Source organism: Pan paniscus, chromosome 15 (genome assembly GCF_029289425.2).
Source record: "Pan paniscus chromosome 15, NHGRI_mPanPan1-v2.0_pri, whole genome shotgun sequence".
Taxonomy (NCBI): Eukaryota; Metazoa; Chordata; class Mammalia; order Primates; family Hominidae; genus Pan; species Pan paniscus.
In genome coordinates this window covers 103372655-103395514 of record NC_073264.2, presented here as the reverse complement: position 1 = coordinate 103395514, position 22860 = coordinate 103372655, and the positions used below count along the sequence as shown (strand labels likewise).

The 22860-nt window shown below is 52.7% G+C and overlaps 2 protein-coding genes across 26 annotated transcripts in view; one reads left to right on the top strand and one right to left on the bottom strand.

Moving 5' to 3' along the window:
* MOK (MOK protein kinase) overlaps positions 1-20352 on the top strand; it is an 82940-nt gene extending 62588 nt beyond the window's left edge. For 6 of the 9 annotated variants that reach the window (XM_014347696.5, XM_003807046.5, XM_024925573.5 and 3 more), the window contains 5 exons: positions 8640-8741; positions 9717-9890; positions 10604-10718; positions 13585-13785; positions 13876-14406. In XM_014347696.5, coding sequence (XP_014203182.1) covers positions 8640-8741; positions 9717-9890; positions 10604-10718; positions 13585-13785; positions 13876-13953 — 670 coding nt within the window. In that variant the 3' untranslated portion in view covers positions 13954-14406. Of the gene's footprint in view, positions 1-8639; positions 8742-9716; positions 9891-10603; positions 10719-13584; positions 13786-13875; positions 14407-19226; positions 19397-20082 lie in introns of those variants that run through there. The other 3 variants (XM_055098033.3, XM_034938185.4, XM_055098034.3) reach the window with 1 other exon arrangement.
* WDR20 (WD repeat domain 20) overlaps positions 19511-22860 on the bottom strand; it is an 83877-nt gene continuing 80527 nt past the window's right edge. For 10 of the 17 annotated variants that reach the window (XM_034938176.3, XM_063596395.1, XM_008959106.6 and 7 more), the window contains one exon: positions 19511-21623. In XM_034938176.3, the coding sequence (XP_034794067.1) occupies positions 21540-21623 (84 nt within the window). In that variant the 3' untranslated portion in view covers positions 19511-21539. The remainder of the gene's footprint in view (positions 21624-22860) is intronic. The other 7 variants (XM_003807032.4, XM_003807039.5, XM_008959108.6 and 4 more) reach the window with 2 other exon arrangements.

Sequence of the window (22860 nt, the reverse complement as noted above, 5' to 3'; positions counted from 1 at the left end):
GGAAGATGTGAAGGAGGCTTTGAACTGAGGAAAAGGGCAGCAATGAGGTGTGGCTATAGTCTAGGAATAGTCAGGGAAGCAGATAATTTAGTTAAAATGTCTCGACCTAATAAGGGAGCTGGGCAGGTGAGGATAACTAAAAAGGAGTGCACAGAAGAATGTTGTCCGAGTTGGCACCAGAGTTGGGGAGTTTTAAAAGGTTTAGAAGCCTGGCCGTCAATACCCACAATTGTGGAGGCAAGGGAAAAGAAGGTAATGTGGAGTGGGTAAGCTCCGTATTGATTAAGAAGGGGATGGACTTACCCTCCACTGTAAGAGTTACCCAAAGCGTCTGTGATGGTCCAGGAGGCTTCCGAGGCAATCAGGTAGTGTTAGTCTTCAGCCGCTAAAGCCGAGAAGATCTGGGAAGGAGTCAGTCAGAGAGCCTTGGGCCAGAGTTCCAGGGACTCTGGGAGTGGCTGCTGGGCGAGTTGGACAGTCCGATTTCCAGTGGGGTCCTGCACAGGACATCTGGGACATGGCTTAGGAAGAATTCTGGGCTGTGGGCATTTCTTGGCCCAGTGGCCAGATTTCCGGCGCTGGAAGTAAGATCCTTGGGGAGGCAGTTCTGGAGGAACGCCTGGCCACTGCGGTTCAGACGTTTGGAAGTTCTTGTGTCCTGGAGATGTGGCTGGGGTTTGTCTCACAGTGGAGGCAAGGAATTGCAATTCAGAAATTCATTGCTACTTGGCTGCCTCTACTCTATTATTGTACACCTTGAAGGTGAGGTTAATTAAGTCCTGTTGTGGGGTTTGAGGGCCGGAATCTAATTTTTGGAGCTTTTTCTAATGTCAGGAGCAGATTGGGTAATAAAATGCCTATTGAGAATAAGATGGCCTTCTGGCCCCTCTGGGTCTAGGGCAGTAAAGCATCTAAGGGTTGTTGCCAAACGGGCCATGAACTGGGTTGAGTTTTTATATTTGATGAAAAAGAGCCTAAACACTGATTTGGGAGAGGTCAGATAAAGAAAAAGGAGCATTAACCTTGGCTAAGCCTTCGGCTCCAGCCACCTCCTTAAGAGGAAATTGTTGAGCAGGTGCGGGAGGGCTAGTCTCCCCACGTGAAACTGTAAGCTGGACCCTGTGTGAGGATGGGAGGTGATTAAGGGATTATAGGGTGGGGGAGTGGAGGCTGAGGAAGAATTGAGACCTGGCTCAGCCTGGCGAGGATTAGCCTGGGGAGGAAGGGAGAGGTCAGATGGGTCTGTAGAAAAGGATTCAAAGGACTCAGAGCTTGGAGTGGAGACTGAAGGAATAGACAGGAGAGAAAGAAGAAAGATTTGGGATGAGTTGCATTGGGAGCAGAGACCAGGGAGGGACCGATGTGTAAAAGAATGCCTGGATGTCAGGCACCTCAGACTATTTGCCCATTTTTCGACAAAAATCATCCAGGTCTTGTAAAATGGAGAAATCAAAAGTGCCATTTTCTGGCTGTTTAGAACCATTATCGAGTTTGTATTGGGGCCAAGTGGTGTTGGCGAAGACACTTAGGTTTTAGGTCAGGCAAGAGTTGAAGAGGTTTTAAGTTTTTGAGAATACAGCCTAAGGAAGAAGAAGGGGGAATGGAGGGTGGAAGGTTGCCCATAGTGAAGCAGGCAAGCCCAGAGAAAAGAGAGGGTAGAGACACAGATAAGGAGGGTGGTGAGCAGCCAAAGCAGGCATCCCCGCAGTTGACTTGCCACCAAGGGAATGTGGGTGAATGACCAAGGCAGGCATCCTCGCGGTGATCAGACACCAATGGAGTGTGGGTGAATAATCAGGCAGGCGTCCCCGCAGTGATTAAACACCAAGAGAAGACTGTATTCCTGAGTCTGTGACTGGTGCTGGAGTTTTGAGTCCACGGATAAAATGTGTCTCCTTCGTCTCTACTAGAGAGGAAAAAGAACTGGAATTGGAAGAACAGGGAGACTGAAGGGTAGCAAGAGAGGCTGGAGAAGAGAGTGAAAAGACCGCTTACCTGATTTGAAATTGATGAGATGTTCCTTGGGCTGGTTGGTCTGAGGACCCGAGGTTGTAGGTGGATCTCCTCATGGAGTGAGGGCAAGGACAGGGGACTCGTCTCCCGAAGGAGTCCTCCTGTCCCGGGTTTCGGCACCAAATGTCACGCGCGTCCCTGTGAAGAGACCACCAAACGGGCTTTGTGTGAGCAACAAGGCTGTGTATTTCACCTGGGTGCAGGCGGGCTGAGTCCGAAAAGAGAGTCAGGGAAGGGAGATAGGGGTGGGTCGTTTTATAGGATTTGGGTAGGTAGTGGAAAATTACAGTCAAAGGGGGTTGTTCTCTGGCGGGCAGGGGCTAGGGCATCACAAGGTGCTCAGTGTGGAAGCTTCTGAGCCAGGAGAAGGAATTTCACAAGGTAATGTCATCAGTTAAGGCAGGGCTGGCCATTTTCACTTCTTTTGTGATTCTTCACTTGCTTCGGGCCATCTGGATGTATACTGCAGGCTTGGGCTCAGAGGCCTGACAGTAAGGATGACCTGGAAAGGGCCTTCCCATTTTGGTTTAAGGCTGGTTGGGTTAAGGGTTTTTTTTTGTTTGATTTTTGTTTTTTGTTTTGAGACAGAGTCCTGCCCTGTTGCCAGGCTGGAGTGCAGGGCACAATCTCAGCTCCCTGCAACCTTTGCCTCCCAGGTTCAAGTGATTCTCCTGCCTCAGCCTCCCGAGTAGCTGGGACTACAGGTGCCTGCCACCATGCCCGGCTAATTTTTGTATTTTTAGTAGAGAAGGGGTTTCACCATGTTGGCCAGGCTGGTCTCCATCTCTTGACCTTGTGATTCACCAGGCTTGGCCTCCCACTGTACTGGGATTACAGGCGTGAGCCGCTGCGCCCAGCCGGGTTAAGGGTTTTTAGAAAAACATGTTCTCCTGGTAGGAGGGTCTGGTCAGCGAGGCCTTTATGTGGTGTTGGGAGGGCCTGGCGTGCCTGTTTGCAGAGGAGATGGCGGATGAGGGAGAGTGCTGGGAGGTATTCTCCCAGTTGAGAATCAGAAGGAGGCCTGTTTTGTAAGAGGAAAGGGCATCCATACATTAATTCAAATGGGCTGAGGAAGGAGGGTGCCTTTGGGCTGGCTCTGACGCTGGCTAGAGCTATGGGTAGGAGGGAAGTCCAGGGCCTCTGGACTTCTAGAGTGAGTTTGATTAACTGAGTGTTAAGGTTTCCATTTGCCCTTTCGACTTTTCCTGATGATTGGGGTCGATATGGGATATGGAGGTGCCACTGGATGCTGAGGGACCGGGAGAGCTGTTGGGTGATTTGGGAAATGAAGCCAGGGCCATTGTCTGATTGATTGGAGCGAGGGAGACCAAAGCTAGGGATGATTTCTCTTGTGGGGATCTGGGAGACTACTGCAGCTTTTTCTGAAGAGGTAGGAAATGCCTCCACCCACCCAGAGAAGATGTCTATAAGAGTGAGAAGTAGTCTTGTGTTTTTGACGGGAGGCATGTAGGCGAAGTCTATTTGCCAGTCTTCCCCTGGGAGTGTTCCTCTTAGCTGGTGTGTAGGAATAGATGGGGAATGGAGGGCTCCTTGAGAGGAGGTGACAGAACATATATGACATTTTGAAGTTATACTTTTTAGTGAGGTAAATAGGTGAGGGGAGAAGAAATATGGGCGGAGGAGGAGATATAGGGGACATGCACCAATATGGAAGGATTGGTGGAGAGATGTCAGGATTTTGTCGGTTTGGCCCTGGGGAAGGTCTAGCTTCTGGTCCTTATCTATCCAGTCCCCCTGGAGGAAGGCTCCTTGTTGTAGTAATGAGGCTTTTTCAGTGGGGGGTACTGAGGTTGGACTGCAGGGGTAATGAGGAGGAGGGAGGCAGGAGCGGAAGAAAGGGAGGCTTCTTTTGCTGCCCCATTGGTCTTTCTGTTGCCTCTTGAGATTTTATCTGTTCCTGTGTGATGTCCCCAACAGTGTATAACTCCTGCCTCAGTTGGGAGATGTGCGGCTTGAAGGAGTTGGTAAATAAGGGGGCGGTTAGTGATAGGGTCACTTTGGCAGTAAGGAATCCCCTCTCTTGCCAGATGGTGGCGTGGGAATGAAGAATGTGATATACATCTTTGGAGTCTGTGTAAGTGTTGGCTCGTTTGCCTTTGGAAAGGGTTAGGGCTCTGGGGAGAGCTATGAATTCTGCTTTTTGAGAGGAGGTTCCTGGAGGTAGGGGCTTAGCTTCAATTGCTCGGTCAAGGGAAACAACTGCATACCCAGCAATTCTGGGGGAGCCAGTGGGCCCAGAAGGGGGGCCATCTATAAATAGCTGGTCATCGGGGTTGGTGAGAGGCTCGGAGGAAATGTTAGGCAAGTGTGGCTGCAGGTGATCTAGGACGTCAGTGCAAGAATGAGTAGGAAGGGAAGAAGATACAGGGAGTAAGGATGCTGGGTTGAAGGGAGCACTTTTGGCAAGACCGAATTCAGGATTTTTGATAGAGGGCATGGAGTAATTGAATCCCGAAAGGAGGGAGCCTCATGCTCGGGAGGAGAGGAGATCCTGTAGATTATGAGGACTGTAGATGGTGGTATTTTGACTGAATGTTAGTTTCCTGCTTAGAGCTAAAGTGGCCGCTGCTGCTAGCATTCTAAGACAGGTTGGCCATCCTCTGACTGTGTTGTCTAACTGTTTAGAGAGGTAGGCTACAGGGGCAAAGGAAGGAGGGTCTCCTTTCTGTTGCCCTAAGACACCGAGGGCTATTCCTCGTCTTTCGGCAGTATAGAGTGTGAGAGGTTGGGAGATACCAGGTAAGGACAGAGCTGGTGCAGTGACAAGAGCGGTTTGAAGTTTGCAGAAGTTGGGGAGTATGCTACGTGAGGGATTTAGAGGCTCACTGAGAGGGCCTTTGGCTGCTTCATAGAGCTGGTGAGCTAGGAGGGCAAAGTTGGGAATCCATATTCTAAAAAAGCCTGCTAGTTCTAGGAAGGAAAGAACTTCGCTTTTGGAGGAGGGCGAGGGCAGATTATCTATTAGTGCTGCTAGGGCAGGGGTCGTAGCCCGGGTCCCAGGGGAAAGTTGAACTCCTAGGTAAGTTACTATGGAGGTGGAAAGTTGAGCTCCGGAGGGGGAGACTCTATACCCTTTGATGGAGAGAAAGTTTTAAGAGAGTAACTGTGTGAGTTTGAGAGTCTTCTAGAGAGGGGCTGCAAAGGAGAAGATTGTCCACGTATTGAAGGAGACGGCTAGGGAAAAGGTTTAAGGAAGTGAGATCTTGAGCTAAAGCTTGTCCAAAGAAATGAGGGTTATCTCTGAAGCCTTGAGGGAGGACAGTCCAGGTTAGTTGTTGTGACTGGAGGGTGTCAAGGTTGGTCCAGGTGAAAGCAAAGAGGTTTTGGGAATCAGGGTGCAGGGGAATAGTAAAAAAGTCATCTTTTAGGTCAATAGCAGTGTAGCAGGTGGTGTTGGAGGGAATGAGACAGAGAAGTGTATAGGGGTTAGGGACTATGGGATGAATAGGAAAGACAGCCTGACTGATGGCTCGGAGGTCTTGCAGGAGTCGGTATGAGCCGTGTGATTTTTTAACCGGGAGGGTGGCGGTGTTATATGAAGAACGTGTTGGCCCAAGAAGACGGCGTGAACAGAGCTTGTTTGTGATGGGCTGTAAGCCTTTTTGGTGGGTTAGGGAGATAGGGTTTTTGGGGATGCTGGGAAATTTAGAGAGGTCTTTTAACTGGATTTTGATGGGGTCATGGTGAGCAGCTAGGGAAGGGGTGGTGGTGTCCCACCCTATTGGGTTTACAAAAGAGGTGGGAAGTGGGTACTGGGGAGAGGAGTCAGGGGCTGGACTCGCAGAGAGGAGTAGGAGGGACTCCGGTTGAGGGAGGGAGAAAAAGATGATAGAAGCTTTGAATTTGGCCAAAATTTGAATTTGAATTTGGCTTTGAATTTGGCCTAGGATGGGGGTAGGGCAACGAGGCATGATAAGGAAAGAGTGTGGGAAAACAGTATCAAACAGAGAGCAAGTAAGGGGTCTGGTGGCGCGTGGACGCAAGATGAGTCCATCAGCCCCCACAACTGAGACCTGAGAGGGATGAGTGGGTCCTGAACATTCAGGCAAAGCTGAGTAGGTGGCCCCGCTATCAATTAAAAAAGAGATCGGCTTACCTGCTACTCGCAGAGTTACCCTGGGCTCCAATGCAGTGATGGCAGATGGGGCCGGGGGCCCTGGGCCCTGGGCCCGGTCAGTCCTCAGTGGCTAGGCCGAGGAGCTGCGGGAATGCAAGCGGTTCTTCACTTTTTGTCTTGTTAAAGGGGTGGTGGCTCTGAGGAGCAGGCTTGTCTGTCTGTCGAGAGGACAGTCGGACTTCCAGTGGCCTGTCTGCTGGCACACTGGACAAGGACTCTTTGGCACTCGAGGGTTAGGATACGCCCATGCCCAGTGGCCTTCTTTGCCACACTTAAAACAAGGCCCGGAGGGTTGCTGCTATCGGATCTTTTATGCCCTTGGGTGATACGGCTGGGTTGATGGACAGCCGCTGCTAGAAGCTGGTATTTAGCACGATCTCTTTGGGCTTTATCTAATTTATTTTGCTCATCCCTGTTATTAAAGACTTTGAAAGCCAAGTTAAGGAGGTCTCGTTGTGGGGTCTGAGGGGCATCTTCAGCCTTTTTAAGTTTGCGCCAGATGTCGGGGGCAGATTGGGAAATAAAATGGATGTAAAGAACAATAGTTCCTTCCCGGGAGGCGGGATCGACACGCGTGTATTTTTGGAGAGTCTCTGTAAGGCGAGAAAGGAATTGGGCAGGGTTTTCATTGGCCTTTTGGGAGATTCCTTTGAGTTTTTCGAAATTTACAGCCTTATGGGCAGTTTTATTAAGGCCTGCAATGAGGCAAGTAATCATATGATTACAGGAGGTCTGGCAGGGGCCTGTGGGTTGATACGCCCAGGTACGCTCTTCTCAGGGAACTGCAGCGGCCCCTACTGGCCTAGTAGGATCTTGCCGATGGAGGGCATGGGCATGGGCCTGGGCTGCAAGCCACACTCTTTCCTTTTCTTCCGGAAGGAGGGTAGAAGACAAAATAATATCGAGATCATGCCAAGTAAGTTCATAAGACTGGGTGAGATATTTAAATTCTTTGATATCAGTGTCGGGATCGGAGAAGGACCTGGACGTTTCTCAATTTGGGAGACATTAGAGAGGGAAAAGGGGACGTGGACATGGACCATCCCTTCGGCCCATGCCACTTCCCGGAGAAGAAGCAAGGGAGCAGGCTGCTGGGCGTGTTGGGCTCGAGAACGAGTAAGGGGTGGAGATGGGGAGGACTGAGAGTCGGAGGTGGGGTGGTTGGAGAGAAGGGGAGAGAGAGGTAGAGCCGGAGCGGAGGCATACGGTGGGGGGTCATGCTGTTCCGGTGGAGGATTAGGATGTTGTCGAGGAGGGGAGAAATCGGTGGGATCAAAGAAGGAGAAGTCGTCCGCTGGGGCTATTGGGATGAGGGGAGCAGGAGGCGAGTCGGGTTTGGAGCAGGCGAGGAGAATTTGAAAAGTACAGCAGGACTGGCAGAGGGAGGGACGACTACAGAGAGTAAAGAAAGCCTGAACATGAGGAATCTCAGACCACTTCCCACTGCGGTGACAAAAGTTGTCCAAGTCTCTGAGCACGTCGGAATCGAAAGTGCCATTTTCAGGCCATTGGGAGCCATGGTCTGATTTGTATTGAGGCCATGTGGTGTTACAGTAAAAGATAAGCCTTTTAGGGCAGATTTCTGAACGGAGGCCAAGAGTATACAGATTGTGTAGGAGGCACCCAAGGGGGGTAGTTTTAGGAGGAATAGACTGACAGGCTCCCATAGTGAATGGAAGGGAGGGGGGTAGAGGAAGAAGAGACTGCTGGTGACGTCCCCTTTCCCGTGGAACTTGTCAGGAATAGAGGAGGTAACCACCGTGTCAGGCGTCCCTGAAACGGAGGAACCAGAGGCCTGGAGGCTGGAGGAAGCCCTTGGCCCAGCGCTGGGTCTTTCGAAAATGAGAGATGGACGGTCAAGAGTTCCAGGGAATGGCAACAGTCTCTTTTTACTCACTCTGGCGGAGGCTTTGATGGTGGATGAAGTCACCAGCAATGGGAGAGTCTAGGAGATTCTCTGGGTCTTCGGCAGGTTCGGGGAAGGGGAGATTGGCCAGGAGAGGGGTGATAGGGGAGGGAGGGAGAGAGAGAGAAAAAGAGAGAGAGAGATTGATAGTGAGCGAGTCCTGGCCAGAGTCTATCCCCCTTCCCGGGTTTCGGCACCAGAATGTTAGGTCAGCCGAGAGAAAGGAAAAATTGACCCAAAGTCAGGCAAGCAAGTTTTTATTAACCTGCCACCGGCCGCTTAACAGTCAGAGGAAGCAGCCCCAAGCTTACAGATTGAGGGGTTTATATTGGGGAAGGGAGTTTGAGGGAGTTCTTCGGTATGGTCACATCCCGGGGTTGTTTGCTGGTTAATTTTGCCACATATCACCTTGTGATGTTTATGGTAGCAGCTAGATGAACAGCAGGAACTTACAGAAGGGTGTAGGTAAAGTTTGTTTATGCTTCCCACGATCTCCCCTTGTGCAGTCCAGATGGTTTGTAATTGGTGAGGTCTGCTGGCTCTGCCCTAACACTGACCACAGTGCCCCTTGTGCCCTTCCAGTCTGCAGCCCCTCTTTCCTGGAGTAAATGAACTGGACCAAATCTCAAAAATCCACGATGTCATCGGCACACCTGCTCAGAAGACCCTCACCAAGTTCAAACAGTAAGTATTGTGTTCTGAGAGTGGATGTGGACTCACTCCCCTGCTAGGACCTGCAGCAGGGCAAGCCCCTCCCTGTGCCTCCCTCAAACCCCTCTCAGGAGCTCCTTTGGCCGACTACAGGGGTTCAAGTTCACTTGAGGGCCAGTGAGTGGCTGCTCAGACAGAGCCCATCACTTTAAGTGGTCTCAAAGGTGAGCTCTTCCTTGAGCATCACAGAAAGATTTGTCACAGGCTTTCTGAGGGCTGGGGAGTCAGGCTGTGTTCCCTGAGTAATTTAAACAGGACTTAGAAGCCTTTGGGTGGAAACGTTCCCCAAGCACAGAGCATAGGTGGTGAGGGCTTTCTGCAGCCCTCCACAGCCCTGCTGGCGGGGCCGACGCCTGGAAGAGGTGTCCCCGGACTCTTAGGGTCATTCTCATGAAGCTGAGGCTGGGGAGTTGGGACTTCCCAGGGAGGGCCTGTGGGCTGAGGGGCAAGTAGCACCCAGCAGCCCCCACATCCCAGGGAGGGAGAAGGTGGCAACAATTTTGGACTCTTCTTTTTTTGTTAAATTTTATTCTTCTCATGCGGGAAGGTGATATTAATCTTTTATAGGAAAGGTAGTTTTCTTACATTTATAGCATAACAGATCCCCCCCTTTATAATAGACTATTTTTAAATAGATTTTTTAAAGAGCAGTTTTAGGTTTCCATAGAGCCCTGTCCCCATGTGCACACAGCCTCCCCTGTCGTCAGCACCTGCCTTGAGTGGTGTGTTTGTTATGGTCGATGAACCGTGGATATCTCATTACTACACAGAGCCCATCATTTACATCAGGGGTCCCTCTTGGTGGTGCACGTTCTGTGGGCTGGGACAGGTGTAGACTCTGCAGTCGTAGACCATTCCCCACCACACAGGGCCCTTAGTTGTGACAGTGGACCACCGGTGCGCTCAGTGACAGCATGACCATTTATTATCATTGGGTTTTTAATACAGGTCGAGAGCTATGAATTTTGATTTTCCTTTTAAAAAGGGATCAGGAATACCTCTACTGACAACCAATTTGTCCCCACAATGCCTCTCCCTCCTGCACGCAATGGTGGCCTATGATCCCGATGAGAGAATCGCCGCCCACCAGGCCCTGCAGCACCCCTACTTCCAAGAACAGAGGTAGGCACTCTCGTGGGTTCGGTGGGGCAGATGCAGGACCTGGCAAGTGAGACCCATGGGCACATGGTGGGGCAAGGGACTGCCCTCTGGAGGGTCCCTGGTTCTTGGGAATCGCGCTCTCTATCCTGAAGAGTGGTCAGGGCCTCTTGGGGCCCACACCGTGCTGCGTTCTGGTGTATCCTCCCCAAAATGAGGATGTTAGCAGCTCCACGGCAGGAGAAAGAGGGGCTGGCTGTCCACTTTGCGGTTGATGCCAAGGCTACAGGTAGTAAGCCTTCTAGAAGAGCCTGGTGTGCGGCCCTTGTAAATGGTGTGAACAGGATGCATTCTGAGATGGTAGAGCACTGTGGATGTCACCTGGCGCTGGAAGTACCTGCTGAATGTGAATCTAAGACCTGTCTGCCCTGAGGTCACCTAATTCCGGACCTCTGGACACTCCTGTTTGCCTAACTGTGGAGGTGACAGTTTGATCCGAAACTGCGAGTCCCTGGGTAGGCAGCGCTTCTGGTTCATGGAGCCAGCTCTGTTCCTGGCCCAGAGACTGTCAGGCTGAGACAGAAAAGAAACAAAAAGGCTCCTGATTACAGCTCAGGCGGAAAAGAAGAGCTAGTGACAACTCACACAGTAGACAAATTGGAGACAAAGAAGCCAGTAGGCCGTGTGCTCTGCGGGCTCTCAGTGGAGCTGCTCCATTCTCTTCTCCTTCCCCGTAGGAAAACAGAGAAGCGGGCTCTGGGCAGCCACAGAAAAGCTGGCTTTCCGGAGCACCCTGTGGCACCGGAACCACTCAGTAACAGCTGCCAGATTTCCAAGGAGGGCAGAAAGCAGGTACTAAGCAAAATCGGAGCCGGAGACTGCCTAGCTCAGCCGGGACTGGATGCCCTCAGGTGGCCTGTGTCTCTCTCAGGAGGACGCCACCTGTGGAGGCTGTGGCAGACCACATTGTCAGTCGAGGCCTGAACAGCATGCGAGTTGATGGCTCCATGTGTTGGGACATCAGGGACCCCAGTTCTATTTGCTCAAGCCCTTTCTGCCCCAGTAGCTAAGAATTGATGACGAATATCCCATGTGAGCAGGCCCAGAGAGGGGATGTTTGCATGAACTTTTGTGTCTGTCCTGATGACCATATGCAGGTGCCAGGTTCTATGCCAAAGCACCGTGCAGACATCGCCCCTCACAATGGCCCTGGAGGGAGGCGCCAAGAAGATGCAATGCTGGCCCAAGTCACCCACCCAGCCAGTGACACGCCCCAAGTCCTAGGCCCGAGTCACCCACCCAGCCAGTGACAGGCCCCAAGTCCTAGGCCCGAGTCACCCACCCAGCCAGTGACAGGCCCCAAGTCCTAGGCCCGAGTCACCCACCCAGCCAGTGACAGGCCCCAAGTCCTAGGCCCGAGTCACCCACCCAGCCAGTGACAGGCCCCAAGTCCTAGGCCCGAGTCACCCACCCAGCCAGTGACAGGCCCCAAGTCCTAGGCCCGAGTCACCCACCCAGCCAGTGACAGGCCCCAAGTCCTAGGCCCGAGTCACCCACCCAGCCAGTGACAGGCCCCAAGTCCTAGGCCCGAGTCACCCACCCAGCCAGTGACAGGCCCCAAGTCCTAGGCCCGAGTCACCCACCCAGCCAGTGACAGGCCCCAAGTCCTAGGCCCGAGTCACCCACCCAGCCAGTGACAGGCCCCAAGTCCTAGGCCCGAGTCACCCACCCAGCCAGTGACAGGCCCCAAGTCCTAGGCCCGAGTCACCCACCCAGCCAGTGACAGGCCCCAAGTCCTAGGCCCGAGTCACCCACCCAGCCAGTGACAGGCCCCAAGTCCTAGGCCCGAGTCACCCACCCAGCCAGTGACAGGTCTCAAGTCCTAGGCCCGAGTCACCCACCCAGCCAGTGACAGGCCCCAAGTCCTAGGCCCGAGTCACCCACCCAGCCAGTGACAGGCCCCAAGTCCTAGGCCCGAGTCACCCACCCAGCCAGTGACAGGCCCCAAGTCCTAGGCCCGAGTCACCCACCCAGCCAGTGACAGGTCTCAAGTCCTAGGCCCGAGTCACCCACCCAGCCAGTGACAGGTCTCAAGTCACTGTCTCTGCCTGGCTCCAGATGAGCACTTCGTCGCATCAGCAGAGGTTGTGCACATTTTCGGTTGAGAAATGCCAGCTTTGCTCCTCAGTGCCTTCACCTTCCCACCTACCGTGTGGCATCCTAGCCTGGTGCATCCCTGTGTCACCTGCTGGCAGGGTCGCACCAGTCTCCCAGTTCTGGGCTGGCACCCCAACAGTGTGACAGTGTGCCCTTCCATCATTCATCTGTTCGGTCGTCCGTACGTCACTCGCTCCTCCCAGCCTTTACCGAGTGCTCCCTGACCGCTTGGGAGCTGGGAACCCAGAGCTGCAGTCAGGCTGCTCTCCAGAAAGCCAGGCTCCTGTGTCCCGTTGGCCCCCGATTTGGCAGCTCCACTTGAATGTCCGAAAGACAAACTTGCTGAAACCCCTTCTCCTGATCTTTCCCCAAACGTACTTTTTCCCTGTGGCTTCCCATGGCCTTCCCTCCGGGGGAGGCAACTCCATCAACTGCCCAGGCCCCCCGTGGACCCTTCCTTCATCCCACAGGGGCTTCGCCTTCTTGCCTCCTACATCCTCCTCACCTTGCCTAAGTCACCACAGATGGCGTCCTCACTACTGTCCCTGCTCTGCCTCCGCTCCCTCCTGGACAGAGGGTCTGCTTCAAACCCTTGATGTCACTCCTGGCCGGCATTCACCCAAGTCCCCACCCTCAGTCACATCTGAGGTCGGCATGCTTTTCTCTAAGGGCCTGATAGGAAATATTTTAGGCCCCGTGGCCGTGGGGTGTTCGTTACACTCCCCGCTTTGCTGCAGTGTGAAAGTTGCTGGAGGCAACACATGAACCACATAGGGGCTGCGTTCCAGTAGAACTGGGGACACTAAAATTTGAATTTCACATAATTTTCACATGCCATGAAACATTTTTTTTTCAATCATTAAAAATAAAAACCGGGTGGGTGCGGTGGCTCACACCTGTAAACCCAGTGCTTAGGGAGGCCAAGGTAGGATCACTTGAGGCCAGGAGTTTGAGACCAGCCTGGGCAACGTAGGCAAGACCACTGCCCCACCACCCCATCTGTTTTAAAAATTAGCTGGGTGTGGTGCGTGCCTTTGGTCCCAGCTACTTGGGAGGCTGAGGCAGGAGGATCGCCTGAGCCTAGGAAGCTGAGGCTACAGTGAGCCAAGATTGCACCACTGCACTCCAGTCTGCGCTACAGAGCAACAAACACCGTGTCTCAAAACAAACAAACAAACAAAAAACCCCAAATGTAAAACCATCCTTAGCTCACAAGCCACCCAAAACCAGGCGACAGGCAGATCAGGGTGTGAGACCTTGGAGCTAGAGCAGGAGGCAGGAGGCGTGGGCACCACAGCCCGCGAGCCCTTTGCCGCCCGCATTGCTCAGCTTGCAGTCGGCATTCTTCAGGTTCCCCCTGAAGGTTTGGCCTCCGCCGTGGGACTCTAGTGGGCAGCCACTCCCTTGGGGTGTCTGGGACCTGGTGGATGTGTCCCAGTCACATCTTATGGTCAAGAAATTGTATTAGGCAAAAGCAGTACAAAAGAGCCTCTTTCGTTTTTCCTAATTTCCATAAAGCAGAAAGCGTTTTATGTCCAACTGGCCTCTGTTCTGTTTCAAGAAACAGTCCCTAAAGCAAGAGGAGGACCGTCCCAAGAGACGAGGACCGGCCTATGTCATGGAACTGCCCAAACTAAAGCTTTCGGGAGTGGTCAGACTGTCGTCTTACTCCAGCCCCACGCTGCAGTCCGTGCTTGGATCTGGAACAAATGGAAGAGTGCCGGTGCTGAGACCCTTGAAGTGCATCCCTGCGAGCAAGAAGGTAGCGCGGAACCAGCTTCTCTGACGGCGCTGCTCTTCGACCCAGCCCAGGCCGCCACTGAATTTTGTGTCTGTAATTTTTCTTTGACAGACAGATCCGCGGAAGGACCTTAAGCCTGCCCCGCAGCAGTGTCGCCTGCCCACCATAGTGCGGAAAGGCGGAAGATAACTGAGCAGCACCGTCGTCTCGACTTCGGAGGCAACACCAAGCCCGACCGGGCCAGGCCTGGGCGATCTGCTGCTGAGACGCCACGGAGGGCTGGGGATGGGCCTGCGTCCGTTTCGCGCTGGCCGGGGCTCTGGGTGCTGCCCTGCGCCCTACCGCACCCGCGGCCCGCGCAGCTGCCTAGGATGTTCTGGGCTAATATATTTGTAAAACCACCGCATTCTAGGGTTTTCTTTCATTTTCGTTAAGAATTTGGGGCAGGAAATACTTTGTAACTTTATATATGAATCAAAACAAACGAGCAGGCATTTCTGTGATGTGTTGGGCGTGGTTGGAAGGTGGGTTCTGCGTGTCCCTTCCCAGCGCTGCTGGTCAGTCGTGGAGCGCCATCATGTCTTACCAGTGACGCTACTGACACCCCTGACTTTTATTAAAGAATAAGCTGTCGTTACAGTATTGCATTTTAATGTTTTCCGAGTCCAACATGTGTCCTTACCAGCCATTCCTTTATTTTAGCTTTTGTGGGCACACGAGGGAAATTGATTTTGTTGGGAAGACTTTGGTGTGGCTTAATGTTTTTTTTGTTTGTTTTGTTTTGTTTTGTTTTGTTTTTTGAGACGGAGTTTCGCTCATTGCCCAGGTTGGAGTGCAATGGCGCAATCTTGGCTCACTGCAACCTCCACCTCCTGGGTTCAAGGGATTCTGCCGCCTCAGCCTCTCAGTAGCTGGGATTACGTGCATGCACCACCACGCCCGGCTGATTTTTTTGTATTTTTAGTAGAGACGGGGTTTCTCCATGTTGGTCAGGCTGGTCTCAAAACTCCCGACTTCAGGTGATCCTCCCGCCTCGGCCTCCCAAAGTGCTGGGATTACAGGCACGAGCCACCGCGCCTGGCCTGATGTGGCTTAATTTTCATTTGAAGAACCATTCAGAAAGGAACACACACAGGCGTGTCCTCGGAGCCCTGTGTGCTCCTCAGTGACCAGCCTGCCAAGGTGGTGCGGGGCACAGGGCAGGCCTGAAGGGTCTCTTCTGAGCATAGGCTTCAAGGTGACCACATTGTCATTTTAGCTCCTGGTGCTCAGCTGTCTCTGCGGAGTATGGAGCCCTGCCCCTGGCCTGCCAGTGGGTGCTTTGAGCTGTTTGCTGAGTGCCAACAATAAGTTGGGCACCTTGTGTCCTAGAAAGAGAAACCTGTTTCCCCATGGGGATGGGAATGGGAACATTGCAAAGAAACCGTGGCACTGGCCGGGCTGCTGGGCACAAGAAAAGTCCTAGTAAGTCCTCTTGCTTATCTGGGAAAGTAACTTAGTAATTGGGTCTTCTTTCTTTTTTGTCATCTTCCCAAACTTAAGAGATATTTTTGAAAAAGGCTAAATTTCCCAGGCTAGTAGTGTTTAAGCCTCCTTGTTCCCCTGTTGAGACAAATCTGTGACACCCTTCCTTCACGTGCTCTCCAGTGGCCCTGGCCCCAGCCCCAGGCCACCTGACACGACAGCGGGGCCGCAGGAGATGGACCCCGGGCCACGCGGAGGGAGGGCAGGCTGGAGGAGGAGGCAAGGGCCGGGAGCGTGGGGCAGCGAGTCCGTGGGCACAGGTGCCCGCTCTGCACCACATGGGGGCAAAGGAACCCAAGAAGGGCAGATTCCAGTCCGGAAGTGAGGCTTGCCGTAATGTTCCAGAGCAGGGTGCGGTGCAGGCCTTTCCCCGGGCTCCTTTTAAACCCATTTGAGACCCTGGTGCAGCCTTGAGGGCTGCCCTTGCTGTAGGGGAGGTGTCTGAGCAGGGGGGTGGTGCCGTTCTGCCTCCACAGAGGGCCTGGGAGTCCCAGGGGAGTCGGACACCAAGGCCGTGGGCAGAGCCCAGCAGCAGGGAGGGCTGGGGGACAGAAGGCTGGGGAGATGGCTGTAGGGGGGGCGGCGCGCAGGTCACAAGAGAGGGACCTGTGGGTAGGGGAGTGGTGGCTAGGAGGGCCATGCCCTGTCCCCCGGCCTGGCTTCAGGGTCAGGCATGTTAACGGATTGAGTGTGTACTTGGGAAACGTGTTACTCCCTTTACGTCTATAAAATATGAAGGGAAAGTCTTTACAGTTCTTCTGCAGGCTTTTTTGAGAAAGCAAATGTGGTCTGCAGATGCCGGTGCCCAGGACACCAGCTGCCCTGTCCTGACTGTCACACTCCTCGTGGTGGGGCAGCGGGGCTGGGAGCCCTCTGGAGGCAAGAAACAGTCCCTAAAGCAAGAGGAGGACCATCCCAAGATCCACCACTTGCCCTCCTGGTTTAGTTAGACTCGAGCGTAAACGCTCTGAAGCAGTGTCGAGCCTGGCACGCCAGGGCCCAGGGCAGCTGGGCCTCCAGGCTGGAGGTGAGCAGGGGACCAGAGCTCAGCTCCACAGGCCCCCTCCATGGAGGAGCGGCGGGGTTTGTGGCGCACAGCAGGGTTCCCACATCAGCTTCCCAAGTCCAAGGGTGGAGATTCCGAGGGTGATGATTTCCTACAGATTTGGAGAAAAGGGAAATCCTGCCAGCCACCCTTGGACTTCCCGCCCTGCACTTGGCCCTTGCACCTGCCTGCTCTTGGCAGGAGGCGCCAGGGTCCCCAGGCCGCTTCAGCTGCGTGTGGTTCCCTGTGTCCGTCTGGGCCCTGTGATGGGGGCCAGGGCTGAGGGCAGAGGGGCCAGGCTGGCTCAGCCCATAGGAGGCCACCTTGCCCTGCTGCCGGGGCCCCGGCGGGGCCTCTGCCACCCCAGACTGGAAAGCTCGTGAACCCTGGCTGGCCGGATTATTTCCGTTCTTCTGTGCAATGCAGTTGAAGCGCTTGAATTATCCCCACAGAACCCAGAACGGAAGCGAGGATGAGGCCTCAGCCGTCCTCCTCCCCATTCAAACACGTTCATCCCTCAACCCTCTGCTGAGCACCTGCGTGCTGCCCGGCCACAGTGTCACCCTTCTTGTGTGAGCCTACCCTCATCCACCCACCTCACCCTCCTGACCTTAAAGAAGACACCGGGCAGAAGCACAGGGGAGCCCAGTCACACCCCACACTGGCGGGGGCAGGCCTTGCAGGGAGAAGCAGTAAGCAGCCATCTCCATCAGCCATTTCCATCTGGCACTCAGACGTGCACGCCTTCGTGTGACAGGCGGCAGCAGTGCGACCGTGACCTCCCATCTCCTGCTCTGCTGTCCCCACACCTGCGGTGCAGCCAGCCTGCCACAAGGCAGCTAGAGTCCAGCTAGACCCACCCCTGGCACGGCCGACCTCTTCCTGGCTTCTTCTGGGCCTAATCCCCGTGCATTCTCCAACGCCAGAAGTGTAAGAAAGTGCAAGGCAACAAGTGAGAAGAGCAAACCCAAATCGTACCAGGGAAGCTAGTCTTTCCAGGGCACCTGAGTGAGGGCATGACCAGCCTTGACGCTGCCTCGCTACCATCTGCCCAGGGCCTGCTGAATGCTTGAGTCCATGGTGACAGTGGTGGGAACAGTTACGAGGCAGTTAGATTTTGGAAGTCATGTTGGCCCACTTGGCTACAGAGCAGTCTTAGGAACAGCGCCATAAAAATAAAGATTTATTCCTGACACACGTGCATCTAGAGTAAACTGGGGCGTATCTGACAGCATTAGTACAGTGATGGCCAAATGCAAACTGCATTCCAGAACCAGCGAAGGGTGACAGACTGGGCCGAGGCAGAGCTAGGACTAACCATCTCGAGTGATGCCATCTCGGGCCAGCAAAAGTTTTGGACACGGCTGGATCATCTGACCAAACTGCTCAAATCTTTACATAATTATTGTCCTGGTATTAAATTTCCACCTGCCACTTCCCACAAACAGGAGACAGAATAAGGAGATGACCAGGAAGATGGCCGGATTAAGAATTCTAGACTTGACCGGGTGCGGTGGCTCACACCTGTAATCCTAGCATCTTGGGAGGCTGAGGCAGGAGGATCGCTTGAGCCCAGGAGTTTGAGACCAGCCTAGGCAACATAAGGAGACCCCCCATCTCTACAAAATATCAAAAAATTACCCAGGTATGGTGGCACACACGTGTGATTCCAGCTACTCGGGAGGCTGAGATGGGAGGATCACTTGAACCCAGGAGGTTGGGGCTACAATGAGCTATGATCGCACCACTTCATTCCAGCCTGGATGACAGGTAAGACTCTGTCTTGAACAGAAAATAATTCTAGATTTATTTTCAAAAGTAGTTCCTTCTGCCTTCCAAATACACCCGCAGTTCACTGTAGCTGTTTTGGGCCCTCCTGGGTTTGGCTTCCTGTATAACTGACAGCACCTAGCAATCAACACTTTAAGATGACAGAAATAGCAAAGTACCTAAAACATGCTAATATCTTAATACAGAGGTCACTCTGCATGTGTCTAATTCATCCATTCTGATTCTTTCATTTAGAACAGCAAGTCTTAGTGTCTTGTATTATTTCTCTTTCTAGAAGACTCACTCCATAGTTCATGGCCCCATGATCCAGAGTCCCTGCTGGAGCCTTCGAGTGGGGCAGGCTGAGAACTCAAGCTGTAACTAATGTCTCCTCTGAAGAAAACTAAACCGAGGGCTGAGCTGATGTGAAGTTTTCCGTGGCTGCATTCATACAAATGGGGAAAATGTAGCATACCTCCCCTCAAAAGCCTGAAAGTAAAGACATGCCCCCAATTTAATGTGATGAATTAGAGAAATAGGTTTCAGACACTTCATGGTTTAAAGTCTCACAAAATAAAGCTTTCGAAGGATCCAGTTGTATATGATTTTTTTAAAAAATAAACATTCTTCTGCTTGGTAGCTGCACATTCTGTTGGGATTCCAGTAACTCGCTGAGCAGGTGTGGGATGCCCTAAACTCAGATGCTCACGAGCTGGTTTCAACCAAGTAAGAAAAATCTCAGGTAAGGCCGGGCGCGGTGGCTCACGCCTGTAATCCCAGCACTTTGGGAGGCCAAGGCAGGCAGATCACAAGGTCAGGAGATCGAGACCATCCTGGCTAACATGGTGAAACCCCATCTCTACTAAAAATACAAAAATTAGCCGGGCGTGGTGGCGGGCGCCTGTAGTCCCAGCTACTCGGGAGGCTGAGGCGGGAGAATGGCGTGAACCCGGGAGGCGGAGCTTGCAGTGAGCCGAGATCGCGCCACTGCACTCCAGCCTGGACAACAGAGGGAGACTCCGTCTCAAAAAAAAAAAAAAAAATCTCAGGTAAACAGTGTGATTAGCTAGTTCATGTCCCATGTTCATACTCACTGTAGAAACTGTGTTATGTGTGGTCACAGGCTTTCAATGACGAAAGAAGGACTCGGAGCTGTATGGAAACGTGATCCTGAAGCCCTGTGCAGACGTGCAGCTGCCCACAGTGGCCACAGACAGCTGAGGCTGCGAGGCGACCACAGAGCCCAAGCCCTCCTGAGCCATATTCTTGAACAGCCCGTCTCAAGTGTGACTGGTGAGGGGGCTTCAAGTAACGTGGGGTGAAAAAGGCAAAACAATTCCATACCAACCAGTTCAACCCAAATGTACAGGACAAACTAAGCCAGTTTAACAGAAGATAAACAAGCGGTATATTCAAGATAGTTTTAATATTAACTTTTTTTGTGAATTAGAAATATCACTCTTAAATGATGAAAATTACTAGTGAAGTAACTATTTTCCCCAATTGCAGAATTACAATATTTATACATATAATACAGAGTTGATTGCATTGGAAACAACAGTATTAAAATAAACGTCAACGGGTAAAAAGGGCATCTTCACGCCGCACCTCAGAGGGCCATGAGTCCTTACACCCATCTGCAAAGTAACTTTCCATCAGCATTCAACTGTTTTTAAGTGCAAACAATTTTTTAAAAATCTGTGATTGCAGCGTCTGTCTTCCTGAATTACATTATGTCAGAAAGTAACAGTTTTCTCTATGAGTGCATTCAAGGTTGTCTTCTGACCACCTAAGGTATAGAAAAATCAGTGCAAAAACAGTGAAGCACTATAACAGCTGAATTTCAGGGGATTTCTTGTCCAAGAAACATTTTATTTTACACTATGTATATATGTATACATTATATATATATGAAATTTAATTACATTGAATTTTAGAGTAAAAAGCAAGAAAACTCCATTTCTTATTTTTTACTGCAGCCCCAAAAGACCGGTTTAAAATGGAAACAACTTCTTTGGGTGAGCAGCGGGAGCACGGCGCCGCAGAGTGAGCCGGTCACCGTCCACACGGCTATTGCCGACGTCCACCGCCTGAGGTCCGCCGGCTGGCACGGCTCAGGCGCAGCTCGGAGCTCCTCCTCGTCTCTCCCTCGAGTCCGAGTCCCGGGAGACCGTGCGCGCAGCAGTGAGGTCGCTACACTACAGTTCCACCTGGAGAACTGGCCTGGCCTGGGGATGACAATGAGCCCTGCAAACAAAGCAGTCTACATTAATCCAGCAAAACACCGGACGGGCAACAGCCACCATGCGCGCCCTCCGCCAGCAGCTCCACGTGGTCAAAACTGGTGCTGTTGATGTGGAAGCCAGTGTGGGAGCAAACCCTCCACTTCATCTATTTAATTCCTATCCAGATCACTGCGTTCCATTCCTAGAGAATTGGAACCCTGCTGGGTGCAATACTGTGGCCTCAATACCGTCCAAGAGAAGGGCGGGCAGGGCTGGCCTTGCCCTTGGGGGAGACAGTGGTTTCTCGGCACCCGAGAACAGGTTCTTTGGAGCTTTGCTGACCCAAAGGTGCAGGTGCCTCGTGGGAGGTGTTCAGCGCCTTCAGCCAGGGTCGAGCCCAGAGCACCGCAGTTCTGGACCGCACACCCAGTCCCTCGGAGCCAGGGGTTGTCTCCAAAGAGAGAGTTCAGTGGCACCTTTGAAAGGGCATTCTCTGCTGGGGGGTTCTTGCTTTGGTGGGTGGTGTGACCGTGGCACCCCCTGACTGTAGCTGTCCACATGTGTAGGCCCCACAGGTAGAGACAGCAGGGCCCAGGCCGAGGTCGGGGGAGCCCCAGAACAAAGTAGTCTTGCCGTGAGGCTGCAGCTGGGTGTGGAGAAGGGATGTGGGGGCCAACCCACCAGGGCCAGCAGGAAGAATGAGGGGGGCATCTGGCTCTTCAGGGCGGCTCCTGCTGAGAGGCTCACTGTCGGGGGCGGGGAGTCTCACCCAGATTTTGCAATACTGGTGTGACCTTGGGTAAACCTGAGGGTTTAACCTCCTACACAGCAAAGAGTACTTCCATTTCTGTGCACTTACTATCGAGCGGCAATTACCTTACATCAAGGTGTGGCGTTCATTTATGAAGAAGAACATTAAGATGGCGACAGTGCAGCCCCGAAGGTGCACATTTTCAGCTCTGGGAATACAACTTACCCTAAGCTGTCATGGAAGAAGGCTTCGGCTGATGAGTACTGTTTACAAATGACAGGCCTTTAACTCAAGCTGACATTGCTACCTTCTCACACATTGGACTTGTGTGGACACAAATGAGGGTGACAATCGGAAACTGCCCTTCAGCCTCGCCCACACCCTGCTGCCGGAAGCCTGGAAGCAAGCTGTCCCACTCAAGTCATTTCATCCCGTTTCTTACCTTCCACCTGAAATCTGTTCACCTAGACAAGCTCAGGAAGCAAACGGAATGTGGCAGCTGCCCCTGCTCAGAGTCTATAGGAGTGCTTTTCCTCTGGGACCCCTGAAAAGGGACAGAACCCCGTTTGTACTTGTGGAGGACCCCGCAAACGCACCATACTTCTGGCTCAAACACATCAAGGCTGTGGAGGAAAGCTGGGCAGCAGGTTCCCGACCCCACTTCTGCCGCAGACAGTCTGGAGGAAGGAAGCCTCTCACACAGGACACTCTGCCTTCGTCACCACGCGCACCCTAAGAAAGTGCTTTCCACAAGCTATGTGGTGTCCAGGAAGTGACAAAGCTCCAGAACCAGGAGGCACCTCCCTTCCCCCCGGCAACAGAAAAGTCATCTCCTCCTGGCAGAGGGAGAAAGTGGTGGTGACCCAGCCTGGGGACAGACGGAGAGGGGCCACCCTCATCTGGCAGCCACAGAGTCTCCCTCCCCTTTCACGGAGTGCCAGGTGGAGGTGAGTGCTGCTCCAGGTAGGAGGCAGCCCCACCCACAGGAAGGTGGCGTCTCTACCAGTCCTGTGTTAAGTTTAGCTTCCCAGGAGCACGTTTAACAACTTAAAAACAAGTGACAGCCAGCCCTGTGGGAGGCTGAGGTGGGGAGATCACTTGAGCCCAGGAGTTTGAGACCAGCCTGGCCAACATGGTGAAACTCCGTCTCTACTAATACAAAATTAGCCGGGTGTGGTGGCGCACGCCTGTCATCCCAGCTACTCAGGAGGCTGTGTGGCAGGAGGATGGTTTGAGCCCAGGAGATGCAGGGTGCAATGAGCCGCGATCCACTGCACTCCAGCCTGGGGGATAGAGCAAGACCCTGTCTCAAAAAATGAAAAGATAGATAATAAAAACAAGTGACATTAATTTTAATATTTTTTTTTTTTTGAGATGGAGTCTCACTTTGTTGTCCAGGCTGGAGTGCAGTGGCACGATCTTGGCTCACTGCAAGCTCCACCTCCTGGGTTCACGCCATTCTCCTGCCTCAGCCTCCCAAGTACCTGGGACTACAGGCGCCTGCCACCACGCCCAGCTAACTTTTTGTATTTTTAGTAGAGATGGGGTTTCACCGTGAGTCAGGATGGTCTTGAAAACCTCCTGACCTCGTGATCCACCTGCCTTGGCCTCCCAAAGTGCTGGGATTACAGGCGTGAGCCACCGCACCTGGCCAATTTTAATATTTTAACTGAAGATGTTTCATATAATATTCAGCAATATAAAAATTACTAATGACTTTTTTGGTAAGAAGCCTTTGAGGTGTGCTGTGTGGTTGACACGTTATGGCACTTTTCAGGTTG